Here is a 23,305-nt window from a genome sequence, read left to right as displayed (position 1 = left end):
CTCTAGAAGCTATTTTAAAGATTTTATTTATTTATTTGACAGAGATCACAAGTAGGCAGAGAGGCAGGCAGAGAGCCCCTGATGCAGGGCTAGATCCCAGGACCCTGGGATCATGACCTGAGCTGAAGGTGGAGGCTTTAACCCATTGAACCACCCAAGCACCCCTAGAAGCTATTTTAAAGGCTTCCCCTAGAACATCCTGAAAAAACACAGGCCTGCCAACACTTTAACTTCAGCCCATTTAGGCTATCACAAAACCCATTTTGGATTTCTGAACTACAGAACTGTGAGATAATAAATAATAAAAATAGTAAGTCTGTGTTGTTCTAAAATACCACATTTGTTTTCTTTTTTTTTTTTAGCAGCCATAGGAAACTAATACAAGTGATAAACACATGAACTGATAAACTGGATTTCATCAAAATGAAAAACATTTCTGCTTTAATGGATAAAGAAGAAGTGATATATATCTATATATGTCATATAGATATATGTATATCATATGTAATCATATAAATATATATATACGTACATATGACGGAATATTATTCAACAATAAAGAATGAAAATTTGCCATTTGCAACAACATGGATAGATCTAGAGACTATAATGTTAAATGAAATGTCAGTCAGAGAAAGACAAATACCATATGATTTCACTCATATGTGAAACAAATGAACAAAGGAAAAAAAAAAAGAGGGAGACAAACCAAAAAACTCTTTCATTACAGACACCAGACAGTTACCAGAGGGGAGGTAGGTGGTGGGATAAATGAAGTAGATGAAAGGGATTAAGTGTATACTTATCTTGTTGAGCAGTGAGTAATATATGGAAGTAATGAATCACTATATTGTACACCTGACACTAACAGAACACTTCATGTTAACTATACTGGAATTAAAAAAAAAAAACAACACCATTTAGAAAGTGAAAACAACCCATAAAATGTGAGGAAATACTTGCAAATTAAGCACCGGAGACAGGACTTAAATTTACAAATATAAAGCACTCTTCTAACTTAATAAAAAAAGAGCACAACTTCAAAATGGGCAGAAGATTTAAACAGCCATTTTTCCCAAGACGATACATAAATGGCTAATGAGTACAATGATGGATACTCAACATCATTAGTCATAGGGGAAACGAAAACCAAACCACAATAAGTTACCACTTTAAACCCACTAGATGGCTATAATCAAAAAGACAGATATAACAACTGTTTCAGAGGATGTGGAAAAAGCAGAACCTATATATTTTCCTGGCTGGAATGTAAAATGGCTCAAGTCCTTAAGAAAAGTTTGGCAGTTTCTCACAAGTTAAACATAGAATTCCAATATAGTATATACCCTTGGTATATACCCAAGAGACTGGAAACCTATATTCATACAAAAACTTGTTCATGGATGTTCATTCACAACATTATTCACAATGGCAATAAAACACAAAGGAATCAAATGTCCATCAACTAATGAATGAAAAAATAAAATGTGGTATAACCACAGAATGGAGTATTAGTCACACATGCAACCACATATAGAAATCCTGAAAACATCCTAAGTGAAAGAAGTCAGACCCATAAGGTCATATATTGTATGATTTCACTCATATAAAAATTCTAGAATAGGCAAACCCATAAAACACAAAATAGATTAGTGGTTTGCCAGGTGCTGTTGACAAAGAGTGAGCAAATGACTACTAATGGGTACAGGATTTCTTTCAGGGTGATGAAAATGTCCTGGAATACAGAATGATAATGATTGCACAATTTTGTAAATATACACTAAAACTACTTAACTATATACTTTAAAATGGTGAATTTGGGGTATTATACCTATTTTTATGAATTACATCTACTTTCAAGTGTTGGCCAAGATGCAGAGAAATTGGAACCTTTGTATATTGCTGGTGGGAATGTAAAATGGTACAGCTACTTTGGAAAACAATTAGAAATTCTTTAGAAGGCTAAACATTTTTTTTTTTTTTTTTTTAAGAAGGTTAAACATTTGAGTTATCATATGACCCAAGCAATTCCTCTTCCATCCAAAACAAATGAAAACATATGTTCACACAAAATCTTGTACATGATCATTTATAGCAGCATTATACACAATGGCAAAAGAGAAGAAACAACAAAATGCCTGTTAATGGATGAACGGAGAAATAAAACGTAGTATATACGTCCATACAATTGAATATTATTTCCCAATATAAAGGACTGAAATACTGATACATGTTAAAACATGATGAAGCTTGAATATATGCTAAGTTAAAGAAGTCAGTCACAAAAGAGCCACATATTATATGTAAGAAATGTACAAAATAGGCAAATCTATGGCAACAGTAGATTAAATAATTTCCTATGGCTGGAGGGTGAGGGCGAATAGAATGTGTGATAATGGATGAGAAATTTCTTTTTGGGTCAATGGAGATGATCTAAAATTAGATTAGGTGATAGTTGCACAATTTGATAAATATACTAAAAACAGTTGAACAATACACTCTAAATGGGTGAATTTTAAGATACTTAAATTCTAAGTAAAATTAATACTTTAAAAAAGGTGCAACAGCTTTGCAGTGCAATGAGAAAAAATGTAATTCAAATTCTGTATTCAACAAAAATATCCTTCCAAAATGAAGGCAAGATAAACTTAAGCAGTTCCCTAAATAATTTTCACAGAGGTCCTTATGCCTTAAGATGTTCCTAAGAAGAATTTTAAGAAAAGAAAGAAAAAAAACACAGTTGTGTGGGTGTGTGATAGCTCAGGTTTTATAGTGCCCATCAATATAACAAAGATCCATAGAAGTCCTGAGTTAAAGCAAAATAAGGTAACTTTTCCCAAAATCATTTGTCCACCACATTCCTTTTTTGAGTAATATCTATTTATTATCACAAGGAAATAATGTTACTCAGAACACATTGTGAAAAATGTTAAACTGCTTTCCCTATTTTTTGTAATTAAAATTTTTCATTTGTTAAGGGAAATAATGCATTAGAACAGGAGCTGGCCAGCTAAAGCCCGAGTCCAATGTGGCCTGAGTCCTGTTTTTATATGATCCCCAAGCCAAGGGTGGCGTTCATGTTTTTAAAGGGTTTTTATCACTTCATCATTTACTAAACATTTATGGAGCACCTAATCTGTACCAGGTACTGTTGTAGATTTGGGGTACACAGCAGTGAAAAAACTGATAAAGAAACAGTATGCCAAAAGATACCCTGCAGAAAAGCAAAACAGTAGAGAAGGGAAAACTAGTCTATAGAAAAACATCTCAACTATATTAAATTTAAACATGCAGAACTGGTTACAGTTGAACATTCAGCTTTCCAAGGAAGGTGGTTCCTCAGTAAAAACTGACTAAGCTTTCTACTCTTTCTGAGATAGTACACAACTGCCTAGCATTCTTACTCAGAAGACATTGTAGAATTTTGCAAGTGTTGGTGTCATTATTATAAAAAATATTGCTGTTTTACTATATAGGAAACAAAAGAAATAGAAACTCAAGTATTCAACTTAGGGCAAGACTTACTGAACTGCACTTAATACTTGAAAAATACTTCATATCCCATTACAATTTGTCAGCCACCCTCTTAAGTGCAGGGCATTCAGTGTCAGCAAGACTGGTAAGGTCCCTGTTCTTAGAAAACATTCTACAGTGGGGAAGAGAACAGTACGTAAGTTAAAAAAAGAAAATTAATTAATTCAGATGATCAAAATGGCATAAAGAAAATAAAACGAGACAAAGCCAGGGGTGCCTGGGTGGCTCAGTCACTTAAGCATCTGCCTTTAGCTCAGGTCATGATCTCAGGGTCCTGGGATTGAGAGCCCCCGTCAGGCTCCCTGCTCTGCGTGGGGTCTGATTCTCCCTCTGTCCTTCCCCCTGCTTGTGCTTTCTCTGTCTCTCTCTCTCTCAAATAAATAAATAAATCTTAAAAAAAAAAAAAAAAAAAAGGACAAGGCCTGAGTAGTAGGTAGGTTGGGGTACAGTACTGTGTACTCAGACAAAGCCCTTTTCTAAAGAGATGAGAATGGGTGAGAGTTTCAGGCAGACCCTGGGCAGTAACAACAGAGGCTAGTGTAAATAATTGGAAAACCACTGTGAACAGTTTGAATTCTATTTCAAGTACAAAGGGAAACAACAAAGCACACAATTTTTAATCACTTAACCAATTTTTAATCAAAATCATTTTGGCCTATACATGCTTATATATGCTATAAGGAAAGTGGTCGGTGGAGAAACCAATTAAGTTAGACAGTATTATGCTAAGTGAAATACATCAGTCTGAGAAAGACAAATACCCTATGATTTCACTCAGATGTGGAATTTAAAAAACAAAACAAAGGAGCAAAAGCAGAAAAAAAAAAAAGTGAGGGAGAGACAAAGCCAAGTACAGACTTCCGGCTCTAGAGAACAAACTGACGGTTACTAGATGGGAGGTAGGAGAGGGGGTTAAACAGGGGATGGGGATTAAAGAGGGTACTGGTCCTGAGGAGCACCAGGAGTTGTCTGGAAGTGATGAATCACTCTACTGTACACCTGAAACTAATATTACACTGTATGTTAACTGGAATGTAAGTAAAAACTTAAATTATAAAAGAGGTCACGTGGGTAAGAGACAGTAAGATTTAAACTAGAATAGCGGCAGTCGAAGTGTGAGTGGAAGTCAGATTCAGGTCATGCTTTTAATGTAGAACTACATGTCCAGTTAATACAGTGGATGTGGGTTTAGTAAAAGAGAGAAAACAAAATTATTCCTGAAGACTTCATTTACTGAATTTGTAATGATACAAAAGGTGAATAGAGTTTCACAGGTTCTGTGTTTTAAGTGCACTGTGGTGATAGGGAGAATCCTTAGCTTACACCAGATTTTTAAGGGTCCCTAAACAGAAAGCTCAATGTTAATATTCTCACTTGGGCAAAGAAATCAAAGCGGATACTTATTATGGATGACCTAACTAGCTAATGCAAAAAAAAAAAAAAAGACAAATTAGAGGCTAGGTCAAGGGTTTTTGTTATTAAAATATTACTTTATAAAGTACTTAACTATATATTGATCTAAGGAAATAGATGATCTCTGTTCAGAAAGCAGAATCAAGACAAATGAATGCAAATTACAGAAACACAGATTTGGACCTCATGTAGGGCTCCTTGTCTTCCTTTTTTTTTTTTGGTAAGTTTATTTATTTATTTAAGTCATCTCTATACCTAACATGGGACTCGAACTCATGACCCTGAGATTAAGAGTCGCATGCTCTTTCAACTGAGCCAGCTAGGTGCCCCCCACCATCTTTAAAACAATTAGTACATGTCAATAACTGAAATGACTGACTTCAAATAAAACCATGTCATTATCAATCTACCTTATCTTTAAATTCCTGTTAAGGTAAACTAAGTGAAATTCTATATATAATGCTTTTCTTAGAACACTTGAGTTTTGGGGCATCTGGGCGGCTCAGTGGGTTGAGCATCTGCCTTTGTTCGGCTCAATTCACGATCCCAGGGTCCTGAAATTGAGCCCTGCTCCCTGAAATTGCAGGGAGCCTGCTTCTCCCTCTCCTCCTGCTTGTGTTCTCTCTCTCAATTAAAAAAAAAAGAACATTGTGTTTCTATTCAGGGAAGCATTTAATTTTCTTGCGATTTAATTGTATCTGATAAATAATAATTTGCTATTACGTTTTAAGACAGCATAAGCAAAAATGGCAAAAAACAAGTTAATACAGTATACCTCATTATAGCATAATCTCTTTTAAGCACAAGCCAAGAAATATCAAAAACAATAGGAACCACCAAGGTATCAAAGTTCATATTAAAGGGGCTGGCTCAGTTGGTAGATTATGCAAACTTTTGATCTCGGGTTCTTGAGTTTGACCCCACACTGGGCGGAGAGATTACTTAAAAAAGAAAGTTCACATTAAAAATAGGCTGAACTCAGGAACATTACTCAGCAATTTTTAAAAAACCAACACTATGATATATACAACATGAATGAATCTCAATGCTGAATTAAAGAAGCCTTACACAAAAGTACATACTGTATAAGTTCACTTAAGTGGTGTTTTAGACCACACAATAGTATTTTATAGCAGGAAAAAAATCACAATACTGGTTCCTGGAGTGCAGGGCTAACAGGGAAAGAGCATGATGGAACTTTTGGGAGAGATATGTATTAATAGGAGTTTGGGTTATCACAGGTGCATTCTTTTGTCGAAACTCATCAAATGGGACACTTAAAACTTACATATCTTATTGTCTTTAAATTTTACCTGAAAAAAAAAAAAAAGATTCTAAATATTGAGCTCTTAGTAATGACATGCATACTAAAGATTTTAAAAGGTATCTGCAGCTTAGTTTGAAATGCATAAAGATAGGATGGATTTTTAGATGAATAGAGGGTTGGACAAATATCTAGATATGAGCCAAAGCAAGTAGAGTAGAAGGTGAACTGTGTAATCTCGTGGTGGGTATATGGTATTAAAATTCTCTCAACTTTTCTTTAAGTTTGAAATTTTCAAAATGTGGGAAAAAATAAAACTTGTTAAGTTAAACATTGATAGGATCCACTGACTCCTAGATTTTAATAATTAAAGCTGTAATACTGGAAGTAACTACTATTTTCGTCTTAAATGACACACACAAAAATGTTTAAATGTTTTCCCTCTACTGTTTGAAATTGAGGCTTATGTGGTGAGAATTTGCCAGATCATTAAGGTTATTGATACATATTGCTTAAAAGGCTTCCCAAAATAAGTACATATAACAATCTAAGTTCCAGTTTATAACAGTCTAAGTTCCAGCAGTTTATAATGCCAATACTTAGTATTATTTTTAATCTCACCAATTTTAACACACTGTCAAACTGTATCTTGCTTACTTATGCATCTCTGATTGCTGGTGAACTTGAACACTCTTTGAAAAATAAGTGTGTGAATTTTAAATTCATATTCTTTGACCTTATAGCTAACATCTAGATTTTCCTGATATATTAGTTTATCTGGCCATTACTGCCCTAACCAGAAACTCAACTTGCAAGAACTACATCCTCTATTCTTAGTCGCATGTCTTAGCTCCTCATTCTGATGTCTCCAACGTGTGTATTAAAACATGTACAACCAACAGGATCAACTTTTATCAACCAATATTCTGATATTGTGACATCAGTCCTCACTGTCTTACTTCTGATTTCATGAATATTAAGGATGATGTTGATTGTTGATTTCAGATAAATATTTTTTATTATGTTAAGTATTCATCTACTGTTAGTTTTCCAGTTTTTTTCTTTCTCCTCCTATTCATGTTTAATTATACATATAGGTCTAGATTAGGGCTGTTTAACCATCATACATTATTCCTCCATTATACTGTTATTATTTCTCTGAAAGTTTCAAAGTTATCTAACAATGGGAGAGTCCTTGGGGAAAACAAACACCTAGTTTAATTTTCAATTTGGTATTACTATGGCCATTGAAAAATATTTTGGTCCAAGCCAACAGCTTCATATTTTCCAAATAAGAACATATGACACCTTTCTAAATAATAACTATGATGTCACAAAAGTAAAAATTTCCTAATTCATTAAAATTTATTCTACCATGTCAAAAAAAGAAAAAAACTACTAATAAAGACAGTAAATTCAATTCTGACTGAACTAAACTATAATAGATTTTGTAAATACAATGTACTTTGGATTTTCAGACTAGTAACAGGTAATTAATCCTATAGTCCTAAGAGAAATATGCTTCTGTAGATCCAGCCACAATTCTTTACAGGTTAAGTACCTTTCTAAGTACTCTAAAAGAGAGAGCTTGAAAACTACTCCTTTTATTTAGAAAGAAGGTACCATATTCTAATATAAAGTATACCACAAAGCATTTCTTCAAATTCTAGGATTGTGTAACTTCTTTTTTTTTTTTTTAAAGATTTTATTTTATTTATTTGTCATAGAGAGAGAAGCGAGAGCAAGCACAGGCAGACAGAGTGGCAGGCAGAGGCAGAGGGAGAAGCAGGCTCCCTGCCAAGCAAGGAGCCCGATGTGGGACTCGATCCCAGGACGCTGGGATCGTGACCTGAGCCAAAGGCAGCCGCTTAACCAACTGAGCCACCCAGGCGTCCCGGATTGTGTAACTTCTTAATAATTCATTTTATAACTTAAGAAACTGAATGGCCCGTAAGTTTCATCATAGCAGGCAAACTGGTAAAACCTGTATGTAGGTTTTAACTTAGGTCCGAGAACTAAATCATTATACACAGTGTGACTTTAAAGCATGCATATTAATTTTATAAATCACAAAGAAAAGTCTCACTTATATTTATATTAAATATTTTAGCACTGATGCAGGATGTACTTTTACAATAGTTCAAAAAATTAGTTTCAGATCCTTGAAAAAGTATTTTTTTAAAAGATTTTATTTATTCATTTGACAGAGAGAGAGATCACAAGTAGGCAGAGAAGCAGGCACAGAGAGAGGTGGGGGAAGCAGGCCCCCTGCTGAGGAAAGAGCCCAGTATGGGGCTTGATCCCAAGACCCTGAAATCATGACCTGAGCTGAAGGCAGAGGCTTTAACCCACTGAGCCACCCAGGCGCCCTGAAAAAGTATTTTTTATGGAAATTATATAGTACTTTAAAATCTAAATGTAATTGAACAGCTGCTGATTGGTAAAGAGTACTGGTTAATTCAATTAAACATTTACTGATCAACTACTATGTACCAGGTTACTGACAGGAAGGTATAAGGTATTAAAGGATAATTTTAAAGGATGTGATACAAAAGTCCATGTAGGTGTGTTGTGTATGCTTATTATTTTTGTAAACACACAGAAAAGTTATTAATAGTAATTGACTCAGATGAGTAGAATTAAAATTTTCATTACATACTCTTCTTTGCATTTTGGCATTCTACCCTCAAAGACATGTAATACTTTTTATAATATGAGCATTTAATAAGTAAAAAGTAATGAAAGCACCCAATTCCTAATGAAAGGATAGGGAGTAAAGTATTACCAAACAATTAGCTTTTTATTTCAATTCTTTCAGTAAAGGTGATTTACTGAACCATGCCTAAATAAATCTATGTCATAATATATAACAAAGAAATGTATATTATAGAAATTCAATAAAATAAAGATAATATATTTCCCTTAAAAGTAATTATCTTTAAACCTGAGACCATGTAAAAACATTTTAATATACTATCTGCTTAAATTAATTATGGACCTTAGAGATTTGTCAAAGGTAAGACTTAAAATTTCTGATGCTCAATTCTCCTCCAGTGCTGGGGTTCACTTCACTGACTCCCATGTTGAAAATATTTGAGAGCAAGAAGGAATCACAGAGATAGTCCAATCCCCTCATTTTTACAGATAAGAATACAGAGTTATGTATTCATTCAGTATTTACTAACCCTTAGTGGGAAATATAAAATCCGGTAAGATTTGGTCCTTGCCTTAAATAAGCTTATAAACCACTGGAATTAAGTCATGTACACAGATAACAACGATACAATTAGACCATTGTATGTTAAAGGTTTAAATAAACGAATCTGAGAGTAAGCCAGGAGTAGAAATCCAGTCTCTCAGCTTGCAGTCTGCTGTTCTCTCCTCTTTGTCAGAAGATTCCACAATGAACTAGACTTCCAAAAGACTGAAAATTAGGAAGAGATTTAAATGCTGAAATTTTATAACAAACAATTTACTTAAGCTAAAATTTCTACAGCATGGGATGATTTTACCATAAGAACTGTCAGGCAAAGAGAAGGATTATTAAAAACCATTATCAATAATTGTATTTTTAACATGTCTAGAATACTTACTCTGTGCCAGACACTTTCTATGGATAACTTTATTTAACCTCATAACAACCCCTGCAAGAGGAGAGGAGTCACTGGCATCTGCTTTTTTAAAGATTATTTGAGAGAGAGAGCATGAACACATACATGTGGGCACAGGGGCAGCACAGGGCAGCAGGGGGGTTGTGTGGTTGGGAATCCTCAGGCAGACTCCCTGCTGAGCACAGAGCCCAACCCAGGGCTTGATCCCAGGACCCTGAGATCATGACTGGAGCAGAAATCAAGAGTCCTACACTCAAATGACTGAGCCCCCCAGGTGCCCCTGCCATCTGCTTTCTACAGAAGAAACAGAGTATGCAGAGTGCTGCAATTAGAAAGTAGCAGAGTAGAAATGCAAAGTTGAGCTCTCTGATTTGGAGGCCTGAGCTCTAAACCATTAAGTTTCTTCAATAATACCTAAGAGTATGTAGGTTCAGATCTCCTAGATTCCAAGTAAGTTAGGCTTGATACTGTGAATGGCTTCAGAAAGAGCAGACTTGACTCAGCTTTGCTCAGACAGAGTTGAGGGAATAGGCTATAGAGGAAAAGGCTAATTTTCACAAGGAATATTCTAAACTCATATATTTACAGGAAATGACTACCTACCTACAAATCATTTCTTTAACACAGCTTCAACATTTACTCAAAGCTTTTTTGCAGGCACAATGTTAGGCACTGTGCATTAGGGGAAAAAAAGGTCATTTAGAAAGACATGTAAATTCACAAGTCTCTATATAATTAATTTCCATAAGTGGAACAGATTTTTAAAAATGCCACAAGTTAGAGGATTCAGAGCTCACTATGGGCTGGAGAAACTTCAGGGAGAGGAAGGAACATAAACTGGACCTTCCTTTAAGGATACATAAAATGTGGGGGGTGGGGAACAACAGGGAATAAGCATTCTCAGAGAAGGAAAAAGGTATGAAGTCACAAAAATATAAAGCATGTTTAAGGGACATTGAGTAAACAGTGTAAGTATACTAAAAGTTTTGTGTATGGACAACATGGCTGAAAAGGCAAGAAGAAACAACATTTTAGAAAGAACTTTATTATACATATCCATGATAAAATATTTTATAGTCACTTTTATCATACTATGCAAAAACTGGCAAGAAGTTAAAATTTCTAAACAGGTTTAAAAATTCTTTTTTTCTGTATGTAATATATGATTTTGCTAATAAGAGTTGGAAAAAGTTGCTTTAGACAGGAGGAAGCAATTTTAAAAGGTTTTAGCTGGAATGACATGAATAAATAGCTTTTAAAATCAAATAAGAACAAGAATGGAAGAAGAGATTAAAAGCACATGAACCAGTTAATAAGGTTAAAACTGAATGTCCAGATGTGAGCTAAATGCCTTAATTAAGGCAGCACACAAGCAAAGAACTGATAGAGGGTCAGAAATAACACAGAAAATATGATGACACTACTTTGAGTGAGCAATCTTATCTACCTACAACAGGACCAACTGGTTGCCAAAACAAATGAACATCATTTCTGATTGCTGGGAATTTTTGAAATACTGGGTGGGAAAATCCGGAAGAAAGCTACACCCATGATTGCCAACTGTGGGCTCCTCCTTGAGGCTTTAGTTAGTCATGCTCCATGACTACACCAGAAACTCAGATGTAACCATGCAGCAAAACTGCAAGGCGGAAAAAGAGAATACAAACAAATTCAGCCTTGTAAGATTATTTCATTCAGAAGAACAATTAGTGACTACATCTGGCTCTAATTTGAGGCTCAGCTGATCCTGGTCTATGGCCCAAATATCCTACAATCACATGTAAGACATGCATGTCCTGAGTCAGATTATGTTAAGTGCTGTGTAACAAGGACATCTTGAATTAAGTGAAGCTTTAGGCAGAGCATTCACCTCTGTCTTAGTGTGGTGCTACAGTTTGTCACTTTGACGGTTCTTTAAATTGTTAGTTTTAGCCTACCTGACCTGCCTTCTGCATTAAGGAGAATGGCGGATTATACGCTAACATGACCTAAGAATTCTTGATGAGCTTTTTTTTTTTTTTTTTTAAGATTTTATTTATTTATCAGAGAGAGAGGGAGAGAGAGCGAGCACAGGCAGACAGAATGGCAGGCAGAGGCAGAGGGAGAAGCAGGCTTCCTGCCGAGCAAGGAGCCAGATGTGGACTTGATCCCAGGATGCTGGAATCATGACCTGAGCCAAAGGCAGCTGCTTAACCAAATGAGCCACCCAGGCGTCCCTTGATGAGCTATTTTAAAGGTGACATAAAACAGCAGCAGTGGTGGGGCACCTGGGTGGCTCAGTGGGTTAAGCCACTGCCTTCGGCTCAGGTCATGATCTCAGGGTCTTGGGATCGAGTCCCGCATCAGGCTCTCTGCTCAGCAGGGAGCCTGCTTCCCTTCCTCTCTCTCTGCCTGCCTCTCCATCTACTTGTGATTTCTCTCTGTCAAATAAATAAATAAAATCTTTAAAAAAAAAAAAAAACAAAAAACAGCAGCAGTGGTGTAACGGAAAGAATGCAGACTTTGAAGTTAGTGATCTGGGCTAGAATCTGAGTCCTGCCACTAAAGACATGATTTGTGGTAAAACAGAAAAGGGCATAAAAGAAAGGTAAGCCCATGTGCTTACCTCCCAATCAGCAATCCTCCTCTGTGGCATCAATCATTGTTTAGACTCTTCTGTATGTAACTTTTAAATTACACTAGGCATATGGAAATTTCTCCCTTTTTGTACATCAACGGAAACATACATACTGGCTGCATGCTAAATTATTCAATTTATAATATATCTTGGTGATCATTCCACATCAGCACATATAGACTATTCTGTTTTAATTAACTAATCCTTTACTGTTGCATATTTAGGTTGTTTTCCATTTTTTTTTTTAAGATTTATTCATTTATTTATTTAAAAGGGAGAGAAAGCATGCAAGTGAGCAGGGGAGGAGCAGAGGGAGAAGGAAACCAGCAGACTCCCTGCTGAGGAAGAAACCCAACATGGGGCTCGATCTCTGAGATCATAACTTGAGTCAAAATCAAGAGTGGAGGGGCACCTGGGTGGCCCAGTGGGTTAAAGCCTCTGCCTTCAGCGCAGGTCATGATCCCAGGGTCCTGGGATTGAGCCCTGCATCAGGCTCTCTGCTGGCATAGGGGTTCCTGGATGGCTCAGTAGGTTAAGTGTCAGGCTCTTGATTTTGGCTCACCTCATGATCTTAGGGTCATAAGACTGAGACCCCGTGGGGCTCCATGTTGGGTGTGGAGCCTGCTTGAGATTCTCTCTCTCCCTCTCCCTCTGCCCCATTCCTGCTGCTTGTATATACCCATCTGCTCTCAAATGAATAAATAAATAAAAGTTTTCTTCATTAATCCTTATATTTGTAAGATATATAATTTGCAAGCAAAAAATGATTTTTTACAGTTAATTTTTGCAAATTTAATTAATACATGATATTCAATATAAGGTAACCAAAAAGGTAGACAAATTCCAGACAAAAAAGAAGAAATAACTTACCATTAAAAAAAATAAAACTAAAGCAAATTCCCAAAAATCAAAGCGAGCACTGTGTTCAAAATATGGACAAACAGCAAAACACTATTTACTTAAATATTAATAAATATATTTCTAGTATAAATAATTTACAAACCATAATTTATCCTCAAATCTCATAGTACTTATAGATCAAAGCCAGTAAAAACAATAGGCTATTAACATATAAGACTTTTCTCAACTGATATTTGTGGTTTTTTTAATTATAGATTTATGTATTTCATAAAGAGAGAGAGAGCTGAGGCAGGGAGGGGCAGAGGGAGGAGAAACTTCAGCAGACTCCACGCTCAGCAGGGAGTCCCATGCAGTGCTCCGTCTCAGGACCCTGAGATCAGAACACTGGGATCACGACCTGAGCAGAAATAACGAGTCCCACGCTTATTTGACTGTGCCACCCAGGCACCCCTCAAATGATATTTGTAATTTAAACATAAAATTACATTTTTAGACCAAGACAAATGTTTTTCATCATAAGATCATGGGTGAGAGAGGCACAGTTAAAAGCCATAAAAAAAAATTAACTAAATTAACCAAACTTCCTTTTTAACCTAAAAATACCAAACAAAATGAAAATTACACAAATTGACAAGTTTTTTTTCAATGAAGTTTTTTAAAAAGCAAATAAGCATATATTCTGAAGATCACTAACTTTCCTTCTGACAAATAGTATAATTTCAATTTTTGACAGAAATAAGGTCTGTTTTCCTTGATTAATAGTCTTATCTTGGTTCCTCTCAGCAAAAATACCACAATGGTTTGAAACATCACACTTCATTTTTCCAAGTACCCATATGGAATCACTTTATTTAGCACAGAGCCAGATAATGGGAAACCATTCCCAGATGTTTTAAATATGGCAAAATATAAAATAAATATTATCTTTTCTTTACACTCACTTCTTTTTCCTTTTCCTCACACAAGACAAAGTGTCTAAATAGGGCCAAATAATAAAGTGACTATTCAAAATTTCACTTTCTCCAGAAGGGCAATTTCATTACCACAATCAACAGTAATTCTTCTATATCTGAATGCTTACACTACTATCTGTGTGACAGACGACTATTACACAGTTCTGTCATGTGTTGGTCTTGTCTCTTCTCCAAGAACATAAGCTCAAGGACCTGCACTAAACATCACTTGGATTCCTACAATCCTGATTACATAATTTAATATATTGATCAACATAAAGTACTGAATACCAACTACATTCAAGTCACTATGCTAGCCAGTGACAATATCTGATTAAATTTTTATCAGAATTAATAATAATGTTGAAAGTACTAGACAGATATAGGCAAGAAAAATGGCAAGTTATGCAACAGATAAATTTGGGAATGTACAGGATCCAGAAAATAGTAGAAAGTCTCATTCAGCTAAAAGCAGTGAACCCCAAAATATCAGAGATATTTTATTGACGTTTTCTTTCTCAGAAGCCAGAGGAAGCACTAAACTCAAATTCAATCCAATAAGGGCAGAACCACTTTGTAAAGTGGAAGAGATGGGAATGCTGGAAGATGGTAAATCTTGACACGTTAGCATTGGTGATACTGAAAAAAGAACACTGGGAACAATGAGATGTGTAAACTTTGTGAGTTCTGAGAAAAGACAGGTAGGATCATGAAACAAAATTTTAAAAAGAAGGAAAATGACTCAAGAAGGCTGTAGGGTCACAAATGAAATTATCACATCCATTCATAAATGACTGCCTCCTAACAAGCTACCTTATATATAAAAACTTGAAGACATGGTAAATACAGATTAGAAGAAATCCATCACTGAAAGTTATTAAGTTAGTTCTTTTGCCCATTTGATCACCTACTGTCTGTACTATAAAAAAAAAAAAAAAGCTGGGCTCATCTATGAAATTACAGTCCAATTTTAATTAGTTCTCTAAGACTTCAAGAGGAACCAGCATTACTCGGAGAAAGCACAATCTGTTCAATGTTAATCAATGACATTGCCTCAATTTTTATCTTGCAATCTAACAGAAAAGCAAAATAATTACTAAATGGAAATTTATTCTGGCCCATTTGGCAAAAATACAGAGGAAAAAAGAAATATATATATATAATGTGTGTGTAGAAAGATATAATTAGTTCACCAAATAGATCTAGTAGAAATCTCACAAAGATGCTACAATTTAACGAACACTGAAACTTCCTTAGATCATTTGCTAGAAGTAAATTTTTTAGTTAATACAAATCTATGGGGCACCTGGGTGGCTCAGTCTGTTGACCGACCAACTCTTGATTTTGGCTTATGTCTTGATCTCAAGCCCCTTGAGAGTCTCTCTCTCCCTCTCCCTCTCCTCCCCCACCCTACTCACACTCCCATGTGCTCCCTCTAAATAAATAAATAAGTAAATAAAATCATAAAAAAAATTCTTCTACTGAAATTACCAAACTTATAAAGCTATAATTCTTTTACCATTTGAGTGTTTTATAAATATGGATTACTCTTCCACCCAAGGATAAAAGTTAAATACAGTATGAAGACTTCTTAAAGTATTTTAATAGCACAACCATACTATTTACCTAAGTCAACAGACTTTCAGTAAATAATTCAGTAAGCTTTTTTCTTTTTTTTTTAAATGATTCAGTAAATCTTGCAAAATTAAATTGTTTTTAGACATCAGTGAAAGAAAGAAACTACTTTTGGTTATATATTATTTTTTTAAGTATTATGAAGTTTCAGATTAAACACATTATCAATCAAAATATATACAAAAAGAAATAAAAATAATTTAATATTTTAGATAATTGGTACTCTCAATCTTAACACTGTTTATAATGAACTATGACGCTCTTATTGAGTATTATAAAACCATAATCCAATTAGTAGCAATCAACATGCTACACTTGAATATAGGGGACATTTAAAAGGAGGCAGTAGCTCAATCCTAGAGAAACATCCTCTGAACTCCTAAAATATAATTTGTGCAATCAGGGGCTTAGTCAAAATCTTTAAGACATGGTACTAAGCACAGACTTACAGACTTATATTAATATTTATCTATTTTCTAACTGGATTAAGACACAGGCACCAATATTTTGAAATATACAATGCATTTGTATTTAAGCTGTACTAAAGTTTGTGCTATGTGTGCACATTTATAGAAAGAGTATTTAAAAAATATTTCTTCTTTTTATAACTTTAATTAAAATACAGTCTTGCTATCACAAAACTAAATTAAAAGCTAAAACCCTAAGACTTCCAGAAGAAAACTTCTGCAAACTGGGATTGGCAAATATTTTTATGTAGGACACAAAACATGAATCACTAAAGAAAAAAAACTGATTAACTGAACTTGAAAAAATGTAGAAAACAAACAAACAAAAATGTAGAAAACAACACAGCAAACCATACTGGGAAAAATATCTGCAAAACACTATAAAGTTTTTCAAAACTCATCAAACTTTATCTTGAAACAGGTGCATTTTATGTATGCAATCTTACATCAAAGTTGATGATAAAAATTATAGTGCCTACCAATATAAAGCTATATGAAAGTTTAGTCCAATGTTTACTTTTTAAAATATACGCATGAAAAAGATAGGTCAGGCATATATCATTGGCAAGATTACCGATAACTTATTTTTTTCTCTTTTGCTCATTTTTGTTCATTGAATATGCTACTTGAGTCTAAATTATATACTTCATCTTAGCCAAAAGGCCGAGAAGCGATAGAGTCTAAATTATAAATGTTAAGTATCTCTCTCTTTTTTTTTTTAAAAGATGTATTTATTTCAGAGAGAAAGAGAGAACACACACACACATATAGGGGAGAGAACAGAGTGAGAGAGAATCCCAAGCAGACTCCCCGCTGAGCAGGGAACCATATGCAGCGCAGACTTCACCACCAGCAATAACCACCCCAGCCTAAACCAAGAATCTGATCGATCCCCAGTCAATTGACCCACCTAGGTGCTCCATAACGATTTTTATATACAAAAGTTTTAATAAGAAATTTTCAGTATGAACAGTGATATCAAACTGTAATAAGGAGGCACAGAAATTATTTCAAATCGAATGAAATCATGAAGTAAGAAATAACCTATTTCATTTTATTAACATGGTAGAAAACCATAGCAGATGCAATTATGTTCAACAATACTCCAGGGGCTGCACAAAGTGTGAGGAATATGAGGATATCCCTCAAGAAGTGATCATTTAATGGAGAAAAATGATACTGTCAACAAATCAAAATACAAAATAATTAAAGACTATAGTTTACATATGAAAGCACAATGAAACAAGCAACTAAGGGAAAAAGAGAGAGAAAGATGCAACTAACTAATCATGGGGAGTGTGGGAAGCATTTACAAAGGTGACATTTAGGCCACCCAGCAATGAGAAAAATCTCTTCCTGAAATGATTATCCTACATACCTAGTAAGGAACTTACACCTACTGAGAAAATTCCGTATCAAAGAGGGAAATCTGCCTAGGATTTACCAGGACAGAAAATGTACTCTTTGCACTTGCATTACATCTAGATTTGGCAAGAGAAGTCTCTGACACCATTCAAAAGTACAAAGACAAAATAATCAATTAGAATACAATTTAAATAGTGTACATGTAACCTTTGTTAGTAAATTCCAGTTGGCCTCATCTGAGAGCATTAAAACTTCTCATAGCATTAGTAAGGGAAAATCCAAGATGCCTCCCAAAACTGAATCTGGGAATCCAGAATACATCCCTAATTAGTACGTTTTCAAGCCCAAAGAAACGCTTATAAATATATGATGGGTGAGGTAAGCAATTACTCTGTACTGCTAAGCATGATTATAACGCGGTAAAAAAGTAAATTCCCAACTTACGCGGAGGAAAAAAAAGACTGCGAGGTAGTGGGACCACAAGATAGACTACAGGCAGAACCTGTCCACCCTACTCCTTGTATTTTCTGTCATTTTGGAAACTTCTTGCAGTTAAGGCGTCGAAGTGGAATTAAAAAGACTTTACTTGGGCGCCTGGGTGGCTCAGTGGGTTAAGCCGCTGCCTTCGGCTCAGGTCATGATCTCGGGGTCCTGAGATCGAGTCCCGCATCGGGCTCTCTGCTCAGTGGGGAGCCTGCTTCCTCCTCTCTCTCTGCCTGCCTCTCTGTCTACTTGTGATTTCTCTCTGTCAAATAAATAAATAAAATCTTAAAAAAAAAAAAAAGACTTTACTTAAACACAACACATTTGGGGCAGCAGAAAACCCAGTTTTTGAGTGAGAAAGTCATTCCAAAGTAAAGGGACTCTGGGGGATCTGACTGTGCGTAAAGAACATTGCCTGTTCTTTTCCCCCTCTTGACTTTGAGTCAAGGAATCACTGCAAGCAATTTAAGGAACACTATTTCCTGGTAGAGGTGATTTAGGAGATGGCAGGAAAAAGAAAAATGATTAAAGCGATAAGCCAGGTTGCAAGGGAGACTTGGGCAGTCCCTAACGCCAGCGAACTGGAAACTGGTATTTTTTTGATACCGAAGCCAACGGAGGAACCGGGAGCAAGTCGAAGTCCAGCCAAAGGTGGGCGGCGCACAGAGAACAATCGGTGCCAGATCCTTGTGCTTCCACCGCGAAGACTCCCACCCCCCTCCAACTCTCTCTAAAATGTTCCTAACACTCACTACCCGCCCAGAAACACCTCCTCCCGGACAATCCCGACCATCCTGCGGGAGTGACAGGCTGCGTTCACTTACTGAGCTGTCCCCCGCCAGACGTCGTACTCGGTTCCCGACCTCCTCCGCCTCCGACGCCGGCTGCTCCAGGGATCCCCGGCGCCCCCATCCCCGGCGGGGTCCCACTCTGCCTTTCGAAGTTGCCTGGATTGGAGAAGTAGTCGCGCAGCCGAGGCAGTTCGCGGCCGCTCTCTAACAGCTCGGTGTGCAGCTCCAGGGCGGTCAGCAAGTACTGATCGCGCAACAGCTGAGCCGCGATCGCATCAATTGACAGTCGGGCAGGGGTCTCCCCGCAGCCCCCCAATGCCACCGCAGCCGCCGACACCTCCCCAGGGAGCCCTGGCCGCGCACTGCTCCCTAAGGCCACGGGATCTTGGGGCGATAGCGAGTCCGCAGAGCCGGGATCTAGGCCGCTCCCGGAACCCAGCCGAAGTCCTGCCCGCCGCTCCTCGGTCGCCGCTACCTCGTCGTCGTCCTCGTCCGAATCGCTGAGGAATGGATTCACACCGCCGCCACCACTGCCACTACCTCCAGGCGCCATTGCCGCCATCTTATCCTGTCAGGACTGTGGGCGCCTCCCTAACTGGCTTTGACAGGCCGCAGCCTGGATTCCCCCTAAGCCTCAGCGGGCGCTGCGCACCTCCACAATCCTGGCCTGGCCACGTCCCACCTCCCCACCCGGAGACCAGAGTAGGCTCGGAGGCAGAAGGTCCGGATGCAGTAGCACCCGCTACCTCAGCCACTGCTGCACCAGCAGCGGGGCTCTGCAGGCGTCTTCCTGGTCTCAGTCTCGCGAGAAAGGGTGCGAGTCCTGCCCCTCTCCCCGCCTAAGCCCTGTCTCAGCCCCGCCCGTTCTCAACCCCAGAGAGCGAAGATTGAAAGCCCCGCTCCCCGCTCAAAGGCAAAACCCCGCCCCCACTTCTGTTTGATTGGCCGGAGGTGGAGCGAGAGGCTGGAATTACGGACGGCTGGCTCTAGAATTATCGCGAGAGCAGGCTCCCGGCAGGTAGGTTTCGGGGGGCGTTCCGTAGTTGAGAGGCAGTTATGACGGTGGCTTAGGAACGTTCTCTCCCCTTTCCTTTCAGGGGTCAAAGGGGAACTCTGCGGGAGAGCTGGATTCTGCCTTTGCGCCGAGGAGGCCTCCTTCTCGAGATAACGCCGGAAAAGCCCCAGGTAAAGCCCGGGGACCAGAGCGCAGAGGTGCGGTGGCACCAAAACTGGCCTCACGCCCGCGGGCGCGCTGCTTCCCGGGCGCTCTTCACTTGTTCCTGTTGTTTGCAGCCGGTGGGTGGTACTGTCTTCGCACGTGTAGCAGGTGTCCAGGGCAGCACGTGTAGCAGGTGTCCAGGGCAGCACGTGTAGCAGGTGTCCAGGGCAGTACTTAGAATTTGACTTCCTTTCGCTTCCCTTCCCAGTCCAGTGCCCGATCGCTCGGGAGGCCTGGCGACGGCACGGGCTGCTTGAACTTCTGGAAGACGGCCTTCTAGCCTCCGAGTTAGCGCTGTGAAAGGGCGGGGCGTGCTGGGCTGTGGGAGGTGGAGGAAGGCACCGGACAGAACTCGAGAGTTTTAGATTTCGTTGGGTTTGTGGATAGATACCCTGAACGAGCCCCTTAGCATTTAAAACACGGTTTGCACAACAGGGACCCTTGAAAGTGCTAAATGCAGCCTCATCAGTAGAGAAGTAATGCAAACTTAAGCCTAGAGACGTTCAACGACCTGGTCAGGTCAACTCCATTATAAGTATTCAAAGGAATTTTTAAAATCAGTTTTCTTCTTGGGTGGCTCAGTGGGTTAAAACCTCTGCCTTCGGCTCAGGTCCTAATCCCAGAGTCCTGGGATCGGGTCCCGCATCGGGCTCTCCGCTCCGTCTCTCTCCGCCTGTCTCTCTGCCTACTTGTGATCTCTCTCTCTCTGTGTCAAATAAATAAATAAATAAATAATGTTTTTTTTAAAAATTAAAAAATAAAATCGGTTTTTTTTTTATGTGCAAAGCCATTCTTCTCGCACTAGTCTTCCAGCCTTTCTGGCTTGACCATTTAGGCTAGAATGAAGGTATTGACTGTGGAACATACTTATTTTAAAGCTGAGATGCTTTGCACAGTTTTAATTTTCTTTATCAGATGTTAGCACTAAATTTTGGAAGTTCCACCTTTATCTTTTAGGTCATTCCTTGACTACAGTACAAGGCGGTAAAGGGGATGTTAGTTTCTAGTCAAACGGTATTGGAATGCTAGTCCTAAGATCTATTTTCTTCACACATAAATTGCCGCTTTTGCAAGGTTTTAAATTTCCTTTCTTTCTGTATAGCCCCCTGTAAGCACCAAAATAAATAGGTAGCAGTAATTTTGTTATCGGGTGAGTTACATGTTACACTGAAGTAGTAAAGTATCTCCTTTAGCTCTGTGGAAAAATAAAAACAGAGCATTCTTATATAACCATAGGTCAGGTTATTGGCTTACATGTGAAAGTATGCCAGCGGTTAAGTGTAGGCTTTAATTTCAGTTTACCCAGGCTCAGAAAACTGAAATTTTCATTAGAATGAGGCTTTGGGTTTTTTCTTCTGTTTTTGCTGGAAACTTTTTTTTTTAAACATTGTTAGTACTAAGAATTCAAAATATTTTTTTAATAGAACATGAGCTCCTAATGTTTGTATTCTAAGTATTTTTCTATGCTATATATATGGAAGAAAAACATGAAAAAAGAATCCCCAATCTTAGAAAAATAGTATTAAGATAGCCAATGCTATATCCTGTTATTGTTTGTTAGCAAAAAGGATTGCTTATACTTATTGTAGTTGAGTTTGCCAGAGAGATTGAAAATGGAATCAATTTCTGGAATGGAGGAATGGGAGGGAATAGTGAATGGCATGGAAAGGGCACGGTTGGAAATGTATTATTTATATACAATATTTCCATCTCTGTAATGGAATTTTTAGAAATCCCCTGCCCTTAGGGTCATTGAAGAAGATAGTCCTTGTCTGGCAGAAGTTCCTATTCCAATTCTGCCAATTATTTGCTGTAACACCTTAAGTTACTTAACTTCTCTTAGTCTCATTTAACATTTATCTGCCAGGGGGATTAATGAAAGTGCACAGCATTAGAAATGTGCTTGTCACAGTACATGGTACCCTACACCATAAATGTTATTATAGTCAGTTACAGGTAGTGCAATATTAGTATATATTGAAAGTATTGAGAGGTTTTTAAAAATAAAACAAGAAAAATTTCAACCATTCAGCCACTAAACCTGGAAAAAGCAATTAAGTCAGTAGGGTACAAAGGGAGTATCTTTAATTTAGGGTCCGATTTCTAAAATGTAATTTGAAAATATATTTAAAATATGTTTTCTCAGAGAGCTATAAGAAGTTGGACAACGAAGTGCTTCTATGATTGACTTCCTGTATAAATCAGTAGTTTCCTGATTCTACTACGTATCCTATAATCATGGACTTGTTTAGATGACCTTCCCAGCCCGTAAAAGATCAACTGGCCAGTTTTCTCAGTAAGTACTTTTCTTTTCCACAGTACATAGAAGTGTACTTATCAATAAAAGTTCTTAAGAAGTAGCACATATTCAGGTCATGATCTCAGGGTCCTGGGATTGAGTCCTGCATCCAGCTTTCTGCTCAACAGGGCAGCTGCTTCCTTCTCTCTCTCTGCCTACTTGTGATCTCTCTCTGTCAAATAAATAAATAAAATCTTAAAAAAAAAAAAAAAAGAAGAAGAAGAAGAAGAAGAAGTAGCATATACTAGAATGTTAATAATTGCTAATCTCTGCTTATAATAATTTATTAATATGGTTGGGAAATTTTCTCCTTTTCTCCTTTCTCCTTAAAAAACTCCTTAGCAACATTAATGTCGGTCTTTGCAGCTAAATTTGAATAATGAGGATAGTCATTGAACTTTGTATTTGAGCAATAAAATGTTAAAGATTTTTTATGCTTGTAAATACTTCAAATATTTTAAAGATTTTATTTATTTATTTGATAGAGATCACAAGTAGGCAGAGAGGCAGGCAGAGAGGCAGGCAGAGAGAGAGAAAGAGCACGGAGGAAGCAGGCTCCCCACTGAGCAGAGAGCCTGATGTGGGACTCAATCCCAGAACCCTGGGATCATGACCCAAGCCGAATCGAAGGCAGAGGCTTTAACCCACTGAGCCACCCAGGCACCCCAACTTCAAATATTTTAGGGCTTAAAAACTAATTTATGGTTTTAACGGCCTTAAAATAATCACAGGTAACATTTTAAATGCAAGTTTTTGGTTAATTTGAAATTTTAGAAATATGTAATTTTTAAAT

The 23,305-nt window shown here is 37.4% G+C and overlaps 2 protein-coding genes across 19 annotated transcripts in view; one reads left to right on the top strand and one right to left on the bottom strand.

Annotated features, from left to right (window-relative positions):
• The window catches only part of RELCH (RAB11 binding and LisH domain, coiled-coil and HEAT repeat containing), a 106,858-nt gene extending 87,043 nt beyond the window's left edge, over window positions 1–19,815 (bottom strand). For all 9 annotated transcript variants that reach the window (XR_006602153.1, XR_006602154.1, XM_004745593.3 and 6 more), the window contains exon 1: window positions 19,028–19,815. Coding sequence is in view for 7 of the 9 variants with exons in the window: in XM_004745593.3 (XP_004745650.1) it covers window positions 19,028–19,556 (529 nt within the window). In the remaining 2 variants the exon portion in view is untranslated. The remainder of the gene's footprint in view (window positions 1–19,027) is intronic.
• Window positions 19,816–19,943: 128 nt separating this feature from the next.
• PIGN (phosphatidylinositol glycan anchor biosynthesis class N) overlaps window positions 19,944–23,305 on the top strand; it is a 103,031-nt gene continuing 99,669 nt past the window's right edge. For 8 of the 10 annotated variants that reach the window (XR_006602155.1, XR_006602156.1, XR_006602157.1 and 5 more), the window contains exons 1-2: window positions 20,023–20,179; window positions 22,360–22,509. The gene's annotated coding sequence lies outside the window, so the exon portion shown is untranslated. The other 2 variants (XM_045065689.1, XM_045065690.1) reach the window with 2 other exon arrangements.

The sequence above is a fragment of the Mustela putorius genome, unplaced genomic scaffold (assembly GCF_011764305.1).
Source record: "Mustela putorius furo isolate JIRA1106 unplaced genomic scaffold, ASM1176430v1.1 tig00003858_pilon_pilon_pilon, whole genome shotgun sequence".
Classification (NCBI taxonomy): domain Eukaryota; kingdom Metazoa; phylum Chordata; class Mammalia; order Carnivora; family Mustelidae; genus Mustela; species Mustela putorius.
Note: the sequence above shows the minus strand (reverse complement) of the source record. Positions and strands in the feature narration are given on the sequence as shown.